Below are 17703 nucleotides of genomic sequence, written 5' to 3'. Positions count from 1 at the left end.
GTATTGTGTGAGTGTGTATTGTGTGAGTGTGTATTGTGTGTGGGTGTGGGTATTGCGTGTGTGAGTGTGTATTGTGTGGGTGTGTATTGTGTGAGTGTGTATTGTGTGAGTGTGTATTGTGTGTGGGTGTGGGTATTGCGTGTGTGAGTGTGTATTGTGTGGGTGTGTATTGTGTGAGTGTGTATTGTGTGAGTGTGTATTGTGTGTGGGTGTGGGTATTGCGTGTGTGAGTGTGTATTATGTGGGTGTGTATTGTGTGAGTGTGTATTGTGTGTACATGTGTGTATTGTGTGTGTGTGTATTGTATGAGTGTGTATTGTGTGTGTGTATTGTGTGGGTGTGTATTGTGTGTGTGTGTATTGTGTGAGTGTGTATTGTGTGAGTGTGCTCCTTGCCAGGAGTCTGTTTGTTCTGAGGCCTCGCCCTGTCTGCCGCTCTTATTCAAAGCACATTTCCTTCCTCGCTCTCTCTCTCTGACACACACAATGGAGCTCTTTCTAAGTCTCAGGAGGAAGGGGTGAAACATTGGTGAGCTGGGGAGAAAGGTGGGGAAGTGGGAGAGTAGGGCCAAGGGAATAGTGGATACAGCTATGGTGTGGGGCAGGTGTATGAGGCACTTGACTGCACTACGGAACCATCCCTTTACCTCTAGGAATAGCGTGCGTTGAGTAAAACCAGTGGCACATCTGGACAGATAAAGAACATCACGCTGACACAGTCAGACAGTGTAATAAGTATTTTATTGCATTTTATAATGCCATTGTCAATAATTAGTACAGATTACATGCAACTAGACCTACTGTACAGTTGTTTTTATTGTCTGCATGGACAGACACAAGAAGATTCAGGTTACAAATACACAGATATATGTGTGTTTTATACAGCATGAGGAAAAGGGCAGTGACTGGCATGACATGGCCACCCAGGGAAGGGGGAAAGGGCAAAGGTCTCGGTGGCAAAGTCACCTTTTTTTAAACCTCTTTTAGACCATCTTAAAAACCACCGCCTGCTCCAACTTTACCCATTCCCCTGGGTCACACTTTCAAAAAATTAACAAACAGAACAAAATAAAAAGATAAAAGAGAGGTAAACAGAAACTGAAACGAAGTAATGTTACAGAGAGTCACTGCTGAAAATGTACACACATTCCTAAGATACAACCAGAGGACAGCTGAAGTGGTAGTTCCATTTTTGGGGGGGGCTGTGAAGTTCATAATAACATGGGCAACTGTCCTTTAAGTTCCCTTTTCCTCAACATGACACCTAAGAGCTGTCCAATCATAGAGCAGGGGCGGGGCCAATGAGGTCCCTGGAGTCACTAATGATCCAATAGGAAGAGTGCTCGTCCAAGAGATGATAGCGATGGTGATAGCGAAGAATGGTTTGAGGTATGGGAAGTAGCTTGTGATAGATTAGTGCCTAGGGTTGGTTTGGTTATAGTTGTGGTGGTCTGTTAGCTTGTAAGCCATGGCCACTCACAACACCTTTGGTTAGGATTCTAATTGGACAAATGCCATCAGGTGTTTGATTGAGGGCCACGCCCAGTTGTCCTATTGAGTGATTGACCGCTGTAAGTTAAAGGTCATCAGAGGAATGACTGTGGTCAGGGGTCAGAGGACACATAAAGGACCCACAACATCACCTTTACATTGCTCCATCTTTAAAAGCAAGAGAGGGGCTACATATTTTCTTCAATTATTTTCCTCTTTCTCAAATTTTTTCTGAGGTTTTGGTCCTGTCTTAGAGAAAAGTCCTTCTGAGGTATCATCAATACATAATGAAGTCAACTTTTTGTTTTACTCTTGTTTTTCTTTTTCTTTCCTTAAAAATGCAGTACAGAGACAAAAGGTATCAAAATAGACCTAGCTAAGATAAATATACAAACAGCTGTTACCTAAACCACTTATCTAACTTTAATTATTTTATTTTTTAGAGATAATACACTTAAAAAATCATCGTCCCAGACGTTTTATGAAGAAAACAAAAAAAGAAAGGAATAACTATTCAACAAAGATACCTGCAGCACTTAATATGATAAATACATACACTTCAGCATTAGCAATACAGTATAGGAATCCAAGCTGGAAGCTTTACAAAAACTAAATTAACAAAAGAGAAAATCAAAAAGAAATAATGGTAAAGAATGCCCTCGAGAGCTAAGCCAAGCGTTAATATACAATAATACACCATAACAGCCAAACCGGAGAAGGAACAGAAGTGTCTATGGCGATCTGTCAACATCATCAACGAATGTCAATCTACATCTTGATAAAACAGCTTGGCTTACAGGTGTACCTTAACGGATGAGAATTCAAACATCATTTATTTACTGAATGCAGCAGTGCCTCTTTCGTGAGAGTTTGGATCATAACAATAATAATAGTAGTAATCATTCATTCCTTTGTAAGCTGTTATTATTGTCCGTCTCCCAGCAAGCTCTGTGTTTGTCTTTGGATAGTATCTTTAGTTACTCAGAGCCTCTCCTCAGCTGTCTGAACCAAGGGGCCAACAGGGGCCCGGCTCCTAGTGACAGGGGCCACTATTCACCGTGAAGGGCCAGCTCCATGTCACAGGGCTTTAATTCCCAGCTCTGAGGCTTATTGACTGATACTAAGGGCCCTTTCGACTGAACACTGACTACAGCCTGTGAGTGTGTGTGGGTGTGTTTCCTTTATCGCTGCCATCTTAAAGCTGTTCTCTCCATTCATGTGTAGTGCGGGCCACTGGTGTGTGGCGGGCACTACTGTGTGTGGGCCCAATGGCGGGTGCAGGGCACTCATACATTCTGCCCATCATCACTCCTGACAACCAGCTTCCTGCCCCATTGAGTCGCAGCTAACGACCGGACTATCATTGGCTGCCGGCAAAGCCGGCTCATAAATATGCGTGCATACAATTAGAGCACCCAGTTAAGAGGCTGTTCACTGTGTTTTATGATAATGGACAGTACAGAGAGAGCCAATAATACACAGCTGAGAGTAGACCTTTTAAACATGGTGACCACTTCACTCTTCACTCTTAGGAGAACGCACCGGTTCTCTGTGGTTTTAGGAGAGGTAGTCATCTTTAACGGGGTGTAATGTTGTTGTAACTTCTCTTTGTTTTTGCGCTCACGCTCATGAATTTGGAGTTCAGATAACCAGACAAGCTTTTCCAGCCCCACTTAATGTGTATTAACAGTAAGCTGTGTTTTGGTATATTTCACTATTGTTATTGAGGAAGAATAATAAAAAATAATAAAAAAAATTCTGGTCTCCAGTCTCCCATTGGCTTTTATTGTGAACCATTTTGAAAAGGAGGTAGTGTTATTTTTGGTTTTTACTCTCGGTGTCCCTCTCCCACTTTGTTTGTTATAAATCAGTCTGATGACGTGAAGCATCATAACGCTACTTATACAGGAAACAGTGCTGTTTTACACAGGAAGTCAATACAAAGACTCCTTTATTAAAAAACAAAGAAAATGGTGCAAGAGTTGATTTGACAAAACTGTTCCCAAATTTTGTTTTAGAAAAAATACATAAGTTGACATGTCCCTTGGTGTGTTCCTTTCACATTGGTATGATTTTGTAATTTGTCAGTTGTTCTCTCTTTGCTGTAAATATCACAAATGGTCATAATGGTATGTCTGTTCTGAAAAACCCTCTGTTTGTCTACTGATGTGATGTTTGGAATGACAGCCAGCTTCAAACAGTCTCTATCACAACTACTCACAGACTGGGGATATGAACGTGTTTCTATAGCAATGTGAGAGCATGAAGACAATATAAGAGCGAAACATTATCATTTTGTTCCTATTTATTATAACACCTGTCCTTTTTGGTATTTGTTAAACTGTTGTGTCTGCTTGAGTATACTGTAGGTGAGGAGTAAAGAAAGTACATTAAGTAAACTGTTCACTGCTAGACAATGGGACTTTTGGTCCTTTTCAATCAAACCGGGAGCCGGGTCAAAATATGACATTCTCCTGCATAGCACAAAGGGATGTTTGAATGTATAGAGTTTCACAATGAAAATATTGTTTTGGTTGAGGAAATTAATCAAAACATGCATTATTACAGTGCAATAACAATGTATTTTTTGTTTTTAACTGTATCCCAGTTAATGGACAACTGACAGCCCACTTCTTTTTTTGCTGGCTTCTAGTGTCACATAAAGGTATATAAATGTTGTGTTCAAGTGCCTAATGAGGGTAAGATAATTATTTGTCATCTTTAACCCTGAATCCCATCTTAGGCTTGCCTACAGCAGAGCCTGTCATAGGGTTGTGTTTGAAACACAGGTAGCCTGAGCATGGAGAGATAGAGATTTAAATCCTAAGTGCTTTCTTTATTTATCTAAGGAACTGCAAAAGGGTTGTTTGTTAATACTGTTTTTGGCCTTCAACCATAGCATACCTAATGTTAGTCGTCATTTGCACCAGTTAAACACATGTAAAAAGATTTTAACATCACCAAATTCTATTTAGCATTTTATACTTTGGTTTTTGGAATGGTCAGTACTGTCATGAACAAATTCAACGTAAGAGTTACGATAATACAATAATAATTTAAATGTCAGATGTTTATTGTCTTATGGCCAGTTCTTTAGAGGAAAAACTCAAAAGGGGAAATAAACTACAGGGTTTTTGGTTTTCTACACATTTCTTTGGTTACCTGTAACAAAAATAAAATGGGAGAAAAAGCAGAAAATACATAAAAATAATGTGTTTAAATTTGGTATGGCACTGCAGAGAAGGTAATGCTTTTACGCTCACTGAAAACAAAAGATTTTAAATCTCACGTGCTATTCCTTTGAGTTCAACTCACACAGTGAATTGCAGACAGCTTCTATACAGTAACTATAGTAACAATAGAACTTTGAAATGAAACTGAGCAGAGTTGCCACGTTTTGGTGTCCCACACAAAGAATTCCCCCTTACTTCTTTAACATTTTGCACACACTTCCGGGCGGAAATTTGTGGGATGAGGTATTCTCTGACTGCCATAATATATTTTTTCAAGCATTGCTTTGTATCACAGCTGATGTTTCTCAACTAACTACGAGAAGATAAAATAATAAGGAATGAAAGTTAGTTAAAAAGGAATAATACAAATGGATGATAATGTTGGGATTATTGGTGAGTGTTCTCAGGAGCTGAGGCCTTCGATCCTAAGTGCTATTCTCAATCTCCTGCCATCTAAACTGGCAAACCCAGACACACAGAAAGGTATTCATGGTGGGCTGGGGTATGGGGAATTTTGGGACAATACTGCACTTTCTTTGCCACCAATACTAGTTTGGAATGGTGTGAACAAGCAGAGTTAATAAAAACTAAAAACTAAAGAAACAAAGCATTTTTACAAAATACACTTTGAAACAGAATTATATCACCATGGAAATATGAATCCTAAAAATTAAATGATAACATCAAAGAAAGAAGGAAGTGAAAAAGCTACCACTTTTTGGATATAAAATGTTTTGTATTCCATAATCATAAACTATTTTAGTCAGATATCTCTGTGTGGATGATCTCTCCTTCCTCCCTCTCTTTTTCTCTCTCTCTCAGGATGACCTGTGCCCATCACTCTATCACTCATGAAGGAGGAGTAAAGCACCAAAGGGTCTTTTTTGGGGGGGAAACAATGTCTTCTTTTTTTGTGTGTCATAATGAGTAAAGAGAGTCTTGTCTGGCTTGGGCAGAGAATGGCTAGAGAGTGGGCATAGGGCAGAGAATGGCTAGAGAGTGGGCATAGGGCAGAGAATGGCTAGAGAGTGGGCATAGGGCAGAGAATGGCTAGAGAGTGGGCATAGGGCAGAGAATGGCTAGAGAGTGGGCATAGGGCAGAATCCTGCAATCCAGTCTCAGTCCCACCTATGGATCACTGACTGGTTTGTACGCTTGGTTTCTGATGTGTGAGCAGGTGGGGTAATCTTTGAGAAAACCACTGTCCTTCCTTCCATCTCAAAGCCCAGCAGTTCTTTCAGGCAAAATAAGAAAAGAAAAAGGAACTAACATGACCGGAGAAGAGGAGGAGAGTTATACACCTCCTGGTGACTGTTCCAAACAATATATACACATGATCTGAAGTGTGTGTATCTCCACACTCTCTCTCACACACCTGTATGTATATTGAAGTGGTGTGGAAATCAAACTACCAGCACTAAAGGACTGTAGGGTGGGTAGACCATCTGTGTGAATCAACAGGGAGAGGAGAGAGGAGAGGGGACCCTCCCTCAATATCACCACTGAGAGCTGTCTCTCTGACAATACGCTGCTCATCGGGTGAGGGAGGAGGGGGTGAGGAGGAGGGGGTGAGGTGGGTGAAAATGTGTGGGAATAAAGCAATGCTCCAGAGTGTTATTTTTGCGTCGGTATGTAACGGAGGTCTAACCCTGTTTGTCAATGTTGTTGGTTTCTTGCTTTATAAAAATTATGATCTTTATCTTTTTTTTTATCTCTATCTTCTTTTTTATGTGGTCATCATTTCGCTTCACTCCAAATGAGCGGGCGGGATTAAACCTCAAAGTCCCGTCCACTGGTTCAACTCATCCAATCCTACTCCAGCTCCTCGGTGGGAAGCTCATCATCCAAATCGCGGTCATCGCGATCGCTAGGAAATGCCATGTTCTGAGTGACAGTTGCCATGAGCGACATGGAGCGGCTGTCCTCCTCGATCTCAGTGGGCTCCTCCTTCACATGGACCTGGTGTCTGAAAGGCAGAGGGACGCGTTAGAGAAAGACAGAGAAAGAGAGAGGGAGTGTGTTTGTTAGAGAGTTTGTGTGTGTGTGTCTTACCCATACTGCTGTGGGCTGAGTGTAGGGCTGCAGCTGCCGTTGCTGTTGACCTGTTCCACAGTGGAGCTGACGTCATCATGACCCATCCCATGCAGCATGTTGAGGCTGGCGGCAGATGAGGGGTTAACCAGGCCCTGGCTGTTCAGTAGAGTTAAACTGCTCTCCGCAAGGGCTGCCTATTACACACACACAGGAACACACAGATTTACATTAAAAGACACTCACATACATCACAATTGACTTCAAGTACTTATGGATCCACAAATAAACTTTGTGAGCAAGAAGAACCCATGTATGTATTCAGTAACACAGATGCTTTGACTGGTTAGTCCTGTTGAGTACTTGCTGAGCATTTCGCTGCACCGTTTTAACCTGCTGTAAACTGAGTATGTGACGAATAAACGTTGATTTGATAATCAGTAATGCTGAAGACTAAACCAGTGTTGCCTGGATGACTAACTCTTCAGGATTACCACATACAACCACTAGGGGGCTCTTGCACACTACACTTCACTGCTCAAGGGTTTAGTGGCGTGTGTGTGTGTGTGTGTGTGTGTGTGTGTGTGTGTGTGTGTGTGTGTGTGTGTGTGTGTGTGTGTGTGTGTGTGTGTGTGTGTGTGTGTGTGTGTGTGTGTGTGTGGTGTGTGTGTGTGTGTGTGGTGGGGAGCGGGTGGGTTAGAGGGTAGAGAGAGAGAAAGAGAGTGAAAGTGAGAGAGCATTCATTGCTGGTTGGTTTGCCCAGGGAGTGTGTGCATGTGATAGGAGTGACTGAAATTGATTTTATAGGACAGGCACAAATTTCATGCAGTGACCTTAATTGACAAATACTTGATGCTATAAGTCATCTGAGTCATAGTCGGATGGAGTAAGGTGTATGTGCACAGTGGTTCTTCCTTTAAAAGTTTGGAGCTTATGCCGCGACCGTTTGTGGTAGATGGTGGCAGATTGTGGTAAATTGCGTCATTCTGGCAACAATGGCTGACACTTAAATAACGTGCCACAGAATTCTGCGGCACCCCGCCAGCTGTGCTGCAGTATGCCGCAACTTTTAAAGGAAGAACCACTGTACGTCTGTGTGTGTGTGTGGGGAGGAGTGTTCTGGACGTGTGCACGTGTCACTATCTAGCCTAACTTGCTAACTAGTGTGTGTGTAGGTGTGTACACTAACCTGGTAGCTGGCGTTTAGGGAACCGAAGCCCAGGCCTGAAATCATATTCTTCACCAGAGTAGGACTCCTAGAGAGAGAAAGGAGATTAGAATTAAACACATCTCACATATACTGGATAGATGCAGTGAAATGTGTTGTTTTTACAGGGTCAGCCACGGAGCAGCACGAAGCCTAGCGGTTATTAAGAGCGTTGGGCCAGTAACCGAAAGGTTTTTCACCTTGTTGGTTAAGGTATTCGAACCAGCGACCTTTCAGTTACTGGCCCAACACTCTAACCGCTAGGCTACCTGCTGCCCACATATTGAGTGCATGTGTGTAAAGGAGCAGCTGCAGCCAAAAACAACTTACAAATGTAACAAATGCACCCGCTACACACACAAGCATACACACATACTGTAAACAGATGCTGTTAACACACACACAACAGCAGTTCCCAGTCTCTGATATCTGCTGTGCAGGCATGTGTGTGTGTTTGATTGTGTAATATGGCCTGATTTCTCTGGCAGTTGGAAAGAAAATCTTTTTACACATGCTAACAAGCCTCTGTCTTCCGTGTGTGAAGATTTGTTTACACACGCTTCACACTAACAAACCTCTCTCCACCCTGCATCATAGACAGCAGCACAGTAATGGTGTCGACAAATACGTAGAATGGGAAACACACACATGCACACATTTAGACATGAAACACACACATGCACACATTTAGATATGAAACACACACATGCACACATTTAGATATGAAATGCACACATGCACACATTTAGATATGAAACACACACACTGACAGAGCAGGCCTTTAAATTTGACTCCTGAGTTAACCCCTTGGTAATAATTATGGGTGAACATATCGGAATGTCTAGTTTAATGCCCCGATGTGCAAAACCGCTGTCAAAGCTGACATGCATACCTAAACTCAGCAAAAAAAGAAACGTCCCTTTTTCAGGACCCTGTCTTTCAAAGATAATTCGTAAAAATCCAAATAACTTCACAGATCTTCATTGTAAAGGGTATAAACACTGTTTCCAATGCTTGTTCAATGAACCATAAACAATGAATGAACATGCACCTGTGGAACGGTCGTTAAGACACTAACAGCTTACAGACGGTAGGCAATTAAGGTCACAGTTATGAAAACTTAGGACACTAAAGAGGCCTTTCTACTGACTCTGAAAAACACCAAAAGAAAGATGCCTGGGGTCCCTGCTCATCTGCGTGAACATGCCTTAGGCATGCTGCAAGGAGGCATGAGGACTGCAGATGTGGCCAGGGCAATAAATTGCAATGTCCATACTGTGAGACGCCTAAGACAGCGCTACAGGGAGACAGGACGGACAGTTGATCATCCTCGCAGTGGCAGACCACGTGTAACAACACCTGCACAGGATCGGTACATCCGAACATCACACCTGCGGGACAGGTACAGGATGGCAACAACAACTGCCCGAGTTACACCAGGAACGCACAATCCCTCCATCAGTGCTCAGACTGTCCGCAATAGGCTGAGAGAGGCTGGACTGAGGGCTTGCAGGCCTGTTGTAAGGCAGGTCCTCACCAGACATCACCGGCAACAACGTCGCCTATGGGCACAAACCCACCGTCGCTGAACCAGACAGGACTGGTAAAAAGTGCTCTTCACTGACGAGTCGCGGTTTTGTCTCACCAGGGGTGACTTTTGGGATGACACTAACTTTTTGGTTAGTATGGTGTGTGTGTATGTAACCTTTATTTAACTAGGCAAGTCAGTTAAGAACAAATTCTTATTTACAATGACGGCCTACCCCGGCCAAACCCGGACGAAGCTGGGCCCATTGTGTGCCACCCTATGGGACTCCCAATCACGGACGGAAGTGATACAGCCTGGATTCGAACCAGGGACTGCAGATACACCTCTTGCACTGAGATGCAGTGCGTCAGACCGCTCCGTCCATGTGTGTGTGTTAACTATTTAACTGTACTAGAATTCTTAAAAGGCCGCTAAAATTTTTAATATCGGTTATCGGTATCGTTTTTTTTTGGCAAGGAAAATATCGGATATCGGTAAGGGCCAAAAATGTCATATCGGTGCATCACTAGTAATAATGACACAATTATACATGCCAACACCTATAGCCTCACACACACATCACCCACACACACACTTATCATCAGAACCAGGGTGGGCAGGCAGGCAGATTCATGTGGGAGATAAATATGTGTGATGAGAGCCAGGGTGGGCAGACAGGCAGATAAATGTGTGTTATGAGAGCCAGGGTGGGCAGGCAGACAGATAAATGTTTGTGATGAAAGCCAGGGTGGGCAGGCAGGCAGATAAATGTGTGTGATGAGAGCCAGGGTGGGCAGGCAGACAGATAAATGTGTGTGATGAGAGCCAGGGTGGGCAGGCAGGCAGATAAATGTGTGTGATGAGAGCCAGGGTGGGCAGGCAGACAGATAAATGTGTGTTATGAGAGCCAGGGTGGGCAGGCAGACAGATACATGTGTGTGATGAGAGCCAGGGTGGGCAGGCAGACAGATAAATGTGTGTGATGAGAGCCAGGGTGGGCAGGCAGACAGATACATGTGTGTGATGAGAGCCAGGGTGGGCAGACAGACAGATAAATGTGTGTAATGAGAGCCAGGGTGGGCAGACAGGCAGATACATGTGTGTAATGAGAGCCAGGGTGGGCAGGCAGGCAGATAAATGTGTGTGATGAGAGCCAGGGTGGGCAGGCAGACAGATAAATGTGTGTGATGAGAGCCAGGGTGGGCAGGCAGACAGATACATGTGTGTAATGAGAGCCAGGGTGGGCAGGCAGGCAGATAAATGTGTGTGATGAGAGCCAGGGTGGGCAGGCAGACAGATAAATGTGTGTGATGAGAGCCAGGGTGGGCAGGCAGACAGATACATGTGTGTAATGAGAGCCAGGGTGGGCAGGCAGGCAGATAAATGTGTGTGATGAGAGCCAGGGTGGGCAGGCAGACAGATAAATGTGTGTGATGAGAGCCAGGGTGGGCAGGCAGACAGATACATGTGTGTGATGAGAGCCAGGGTGGGCAGGCAGGCAGATAAATGTGTGTGATGAGAGCCAGGGTGGGCAGGCAGACAGATAAATGTGTGTGATGAGAGCCAGGGTGGGCAGGCAGACAGATAAATGTGTGTGATGAGTTTGTACCCGGTCATCTTTGGCGGTCTTCTCTTTTGGTATTCCACTTCGTCCACCGTCCACACGGCCCCCTTCACGTTCTCCACCCTCACAAAACACTTATGCAGACTCAGGTTGTGGCGCACAGCATTCTGAATGGAGGGAAAGAGAGAGACGAGAGAGGGAGATGGAGACACAGAGGGAGAGAGAGACGAGAGAGGGAGATAGAGACACAGAGGGAGAGAGACGAGAGAGGGAGATAGAGACACAGAGGGAGAGAGACGAGAGAGGGAGATAGAGACACAGAGGGAGAGAGAGACGAGAGAGGGAGATAGAGACACAGAGGGAGAGAGAGACGAGAGAGGGAGATAGAGACACAGAGGGAGAGAGAGACGAGAGAGGGAGATAGAGACACAGAGGGAGAGAGACGAGAGAGGGAGATAGAGACACAGAGGGAGAGAGACGAGAGAGGGAGATAGAGACACAGAGGGAGAGAGACGAGAGAGGGAGATAGAGACACAGAGGGAGAAAGAAGGAGATCATTTGCTTTCATAAGCATGTAGAGAGCCTGCCTGAAAAGAGAACCTTGTAACGGTTATTTGAAGTTGTTCTGAACAGAATCAAATATGACAGAAACATGTTCAGACAAAGAAGTCAACTAATGGCTCCTGCACAGGAGCATGGCAGAGACACACACACTAAACACAGGAGCATGGTAGAGACACACACACTAAACACAGGAGCATGGCAGAGACACACACACTAAACACAGGAGCATGGTAGAGACACACACACTAAACCCAGGAGCATGGCAGAGACACACACACTAAACACAGGAGCATGGCAGAGACACACACACTAAACACAGGAGAATGGTAGAGACACACACACTAAACCCAGGAGCATGGCAGAGACACACACACTAAACCCAGGAGCATGGCAGAGACACACACACTAAACACAGGAGCATGGTAGAGACACACACACTAAACCCAGGAGCATGGTAGAGACACACACACTAAACCCAGGAGCATGGCAGAGACACACACACTAAACACAGGAGCATGGCAGAGACACACACACTAAACACAGGAGCATGGCAGACACACACACACACTAAACACAGGAGCATGGCAGAGACACACACACTAAACACAGGAGCATGGCAGAGACACACACACTAAACACAGGAGCATGGCAGAGACACACACTAAACACAGGAGAATGGCAGAGACACACACACTAAACACAGGAGCATGGTAGAGACACACACACTAAACACAGGAGCATGGCAGAGACACACACACTAAACACAGGAGAATGGCAGAGACACACACACTAAACACAGGAGCATGGTAGAGACACACACACTAAACACAGGAGCATGGCAGAGACACACACACTAAACACAGGAGCATGGTAGAGACACACACACACTAAACACAGGAGCATGGTAGAGACACACACACTAAACACAGGAGCATGGTAGAGACACACACACACACTAAACACAGGAGCATGGTAGAGACACACACACTAAACACAGGAGCATGACAGAGACACACACACACACACACACTAAACACAGGGGCATGGCAGAGACACACACACACTAAACACAGGAGCATGACAGAGACACACACACACTAAACACAGGAGCATGGTAGAGACACACACACACACTAAACACAGGAGCATGGTAGAGACACACACACTAAACACAGGAGCATGGTAGAGACACACACACACACACACACACACACACACACACATACACACACACACACACACACACACACACACACACACACACACACACACACACACACACACACACACACACACACACACACACACACACACTAAACACAGGAGCATGGTAGAGACACACACACACTAAACACAGGAGCATGACAGAGACACACACACTAAACACAGGAGCATGGTAGAGACACACACACACACACACTAAACACAGGAGCATGGTAGAGACACACACACACACACACTAAACACAGGAGCATGGTAGAGACACACACACACACACACTAAACACAGGAGCATGGCAGAGACACACACACACACTAAACACAGGACCATGGCAGAGACACACACACACACACTAAACACAGGAGCATGGCAGAGACACACACACACACTAAACACAGGAGCATGGCAGAGACACACACACACACACTAAACACAGGAGCATGGTAGAGAGACACACACACACACACACTAAACACAGGAGCATGGCAGAGACACACACACACACACTAAACACAGTAGCATGGTAGAGACACACACACTAAACACAGGAGCATGGCAGAGACACACACACACACTAAACACAGGAGCATGACAGAGACACACACACACTAAACACAGGAGCATAACAGAGACACACACACACTAAACACAGGAGCATGGTAGAGACACACACACTAAACACAGGAGAATGGCAGAGACACACACACTAAACACAGGAGCATAACAGAGACACACACACTAAACACAGGAGCATGGCAGAGACACACACACTAAACACAGGAGCATGGTAGAGACACACACACTAAACACAGGAGCATGGTAGAGACACACACACTAAACACAGGAGCATAACAGAGACACACACACTAAACACAGGAGCATGGCAGAGACACACACACTAAACACAGGAGCATGGTAGAGACACACACACTAAACACAGGAGCATGGTAGAGACACACACACTAAACACAGGAGCATGGTAGAGACAGACACACTAAACACAGGAGCATAACAGAGACACACACACTAAACACAGGAGCATGGCAGAGACACACACACTAAACACAGGAGCATGGTAGAGACACACACACTAAACACAGGAGCATGGTAGAGACACACACACTAAACACAGGAGCATAACAGAGACACACACACTAAACACAGGAGCATGGTAGAGACACACACACTAAACACAGGAGCATGGTAGAGACACACACACTAAACACAGGAGCATGGTAGAGACACACACACTAAACACAGGAGCATAACAGAGACACACACACACTAAACACAGGAGCATGGTAGAGACACACACACACACTAAACACAGGAGCATGGTAGAGACACACACACTAAACACAGGAGCATGGTAGAGACACACACACACACACACACACACACACACACACACACACACACACACACACACACACACACACACACACACACACACACACACACACACACACACACACACACACACACACACACACACACACACTAAACACAGGAGCATGGTAGAGACACACACACACTAAACACAGGAGCATGACAGAGACACACACACTAAACACAGGAGCATGGTAGAGACACACACACACACACACTAAACACAGGAGCATGGTAGAGACACACACACACACACACACTAAACACAGGAGCATGGTAGAGACACACACACACACACACTAAACACAGGAGCATGGCAGAGACACACACACACACTAAACACAGGACCATGGCAGAGACACACACACACACACACTAAACACAGGAGCATGGCAGAGACACACACACACACTAAACACAGGAGCATGGCAGAGACACACACACACACACTAAACACAGGAGCATGGTAGAGAGACACACACACACACACACTAAACACAGGAGCATGGCAGAGACACACACACACACTAAACACAGTAGCATGGTAGAGACACACACACTAAACACAGGAGCATGGCAGAGACACACACACACACTAAACACAGGAGCATGACAGAGACACACACACACTAAACACAGGAGCATAACAGAGACACACACACACTAAACACAGGAGCATGGTAGAGACACACACACTAAACACAGGAGAATGGCAGAGACACACACACTAAACACAGGAGCATAACAGAGACACACACACTAAACACAGGAGCATGGCAGAGACACACACACTAAACACAGGAGCATGGTAGAGACACACACACTAAACACAGGAGCATGGTAGAGACACACACACTAAACACAGGAGCATGGTAGAGACACACACACTAAACACAGGAGCATGGTAGAGACAGACACACTAAACACAGGAGCATAACAGAGACACACACACTAAACACAGGAGCATGGCAGAGACACACACACTAAACACAGGAGCATGGTAGAGACACACACACTAAACACAGGAGCATGGTAGAGACACACACACTAAACACAGGAGCATAACAGAGACACACACACTAAACACAGGAGCATGGTAGAGACACACACACTAAACACAGGAGCATGGTAGAGACACACACACTAAACACAGGAGCATGGTAGAGACACACACACTAAACACAGGAGCATAGCAGAGACACACACACTAAACACAGGAGCATGGCAGAGACACACACACTAAACACAGGAGCATGGTAGAGACACACACACTAAACACAGGAGCATGGCAGAGACACACACACTAAACACAGGAGCATGGCAGAGACACACACACTAAACACAGGAGCATGGCAGAGACACACACACACTAAACACAGGAGCATGGTAGAGACACACACACACTAAACACAGGAGCATGGTAGAGACACACACACTAAACACAGGAGCATGGCAGAGACACACACACTAAACACAGGAGCATGACAGAGACACACACACTAAACACAGGAGCATGACAGAGACACACACACTAAACACAGGAGCATGACAGAGACACACACACACTAAACACAGGAGCATGGTAGAGACACACACACTAAACACAGGAGCATGGTAGAGACACACACACTAAACACAGGAGCATGGCAGAGACACACACACTAAACACAGGAGCATGGTAGAGACACACACACTAAACACAGGAGCATGGCAGAGACACACACACTAAACACAAGAGCATGGTAGAGACACACACACACTAAACACAGGAGCATGGTAGAGACACACACACTAAACACAGGAGCATGGTAGAGACACACACACACTAAACACAGGAGCATGGTAGAGACACACACACTAAACACAGGAGCATGGCAGAGACACACACACTAAACACAGGAGCATGGTAGAGACACACACACTAAACACAGGAGCATGGTAGAGACACACACACACTAAACACAGGAGCATGACAGAGACACACACACACTAAACACAGGAGCATGGCAGAGACACACACACACTAAACACAGGAGCATGGCAGAGACACACACACACTAAACACAGGAGCATGGTAGAGACACACACACACTAAACACAGGAGCATGGCAGAGACACACACACACTAAACACAGGAGCATGGTAGAGACACACACACACTAAACACAGGAGCATGACAGAGACACACACACACTAAACACAGGAGCATGGCAGAGACACACACACACTAAACACAGGAGCATGACAGAGACACACACACACTAAACACAGGAGCATGGTAGAGACACACACACTAAACACATGAGCATGGCAGAGACACACACACACTAAACACAGGAGCATGGTAGAGACACACACACTAAACACAGGAGCATGGCAGAGACACACACACTAAACACAGGAGCATGGTAGAGACACACACACTAAACACAGGAGCATGGTAGAGACACACACACTAAACACAGGAGCATGGTAGAGACACACACACTAAACACAGGAGCATGGCAGAGACACACACACTAAACACAGGAGCATGGTAGAGACACACACACACTAAACACAGGAGCATGGTAGAGACACACACACTAAACACAGGAGCATGGTAGAGACACACACACACTAAACACAGGAGCATGGTAGAGACACACACACTAAACACAGGAGCATGGCAGAGACACACACACTAAACACAGGAGCATGGTAGAGACACACACACTAAACACAGGAGCATGGCAGAGACACACACACTAAACACAGGAGCATGGTAGAGACACACACACTAAACACAGGAGCATGGCAGAGACACACACACTAAACACAGGAGCATGGTAGAGACACACACACACTAAACACAGGAGCATGGTAGAGACACACACACTAAACACAGGAGCATGGTAGAGACACACACACACTAAACACAGGAGCATGGTAGAGACACACACACTAAACACAGGAGCATGGCAGAGACACACACACTAAACACAGGAGCATGGTAGAGACACACACACTAAACACAGGAGCATGGCAGAGACACACACACTAAACACAGGAGCATGGTAGAGACACACACACTAAACACAGGAGCATGGCAGAGACACACACACTAAACACAGGAGCATGGTAGAGACACACACACACTAAACACAGGAGCATGGTAGAGACACACACACTAAACACAGGAGCATGGTAGAGACACACACACACTAAACACAGGAGCATGGTAGAGACACACACACTAAACACAGGAGCATGGCAGAGACACACACACACTAAACACAGGAGCATGGTAGAGACACACACACTAAACACAGGAGCATGGTAGAGACACACACACTAAACACAGGAGCATGGCAGAGACACACACACTAAACACAAGAGCATGGTAGAGACACACACACACTAAACACAGGAGCATGGTAGAGACACACACACTAAACACAGGAGCATGGCAGAGACACACACACTAAACACAGGAG

At 45.3% G+C, this 17703-nt stretch overlaps 1 protein-coding gene across 7 annotated transcripts in view; it reads right to left on the bottom strand.

The window, feature by feature from the left end:
• Nucleotides 1-721: 721 nt before the first annotated feature.
• Nucleotides 722-17703, bottom strand: part of foxp4 (forkhead box P4) — a 169722-nt gene continuing 152740 nt past the window's right edge. For all 7 annotated transcript variants that reach the window (XM_039015906.1, XM_039015902.1, XM_039015903.1 and 4 more), the window contains 4 exons: nt 11099-11220; nt 7944-8010; nt 6776-6951; nt 722-6689 (listed from right to left, as the gene is read on the bottom strand). In XM_039015906.1, the coding sequence (XP_038871834.1) occupies nt 6536-6689; nt 6776-6951; nt 7944-8010; nt 11099-11220 (519 nt within the window). In that variant the 3' untranslated portion in view covers nt 722-6535. The remainder of the gene's footprint in view (nt 6690-6775; nt 6952-7943; nt 8011-11098; nt 11221-17703) is intronic.

Source organism: Salvelinus namaycush, chromosome 20, assembly GCF_016432855.1.
Source record: "Salvelinus namaycush isolate Seneca chromosome 20, SaNama_1.0, whole genome shotgun sequence".
NCBI lineage: Eukaryota > Metazoa > Chordata > Actinopteri > Salmoniformes > Salmonidae > Salvelinus > Salvelinus namaycush.
This window is presented reverse-complemented; position numbering and strand designations above follow the sequence as displayed.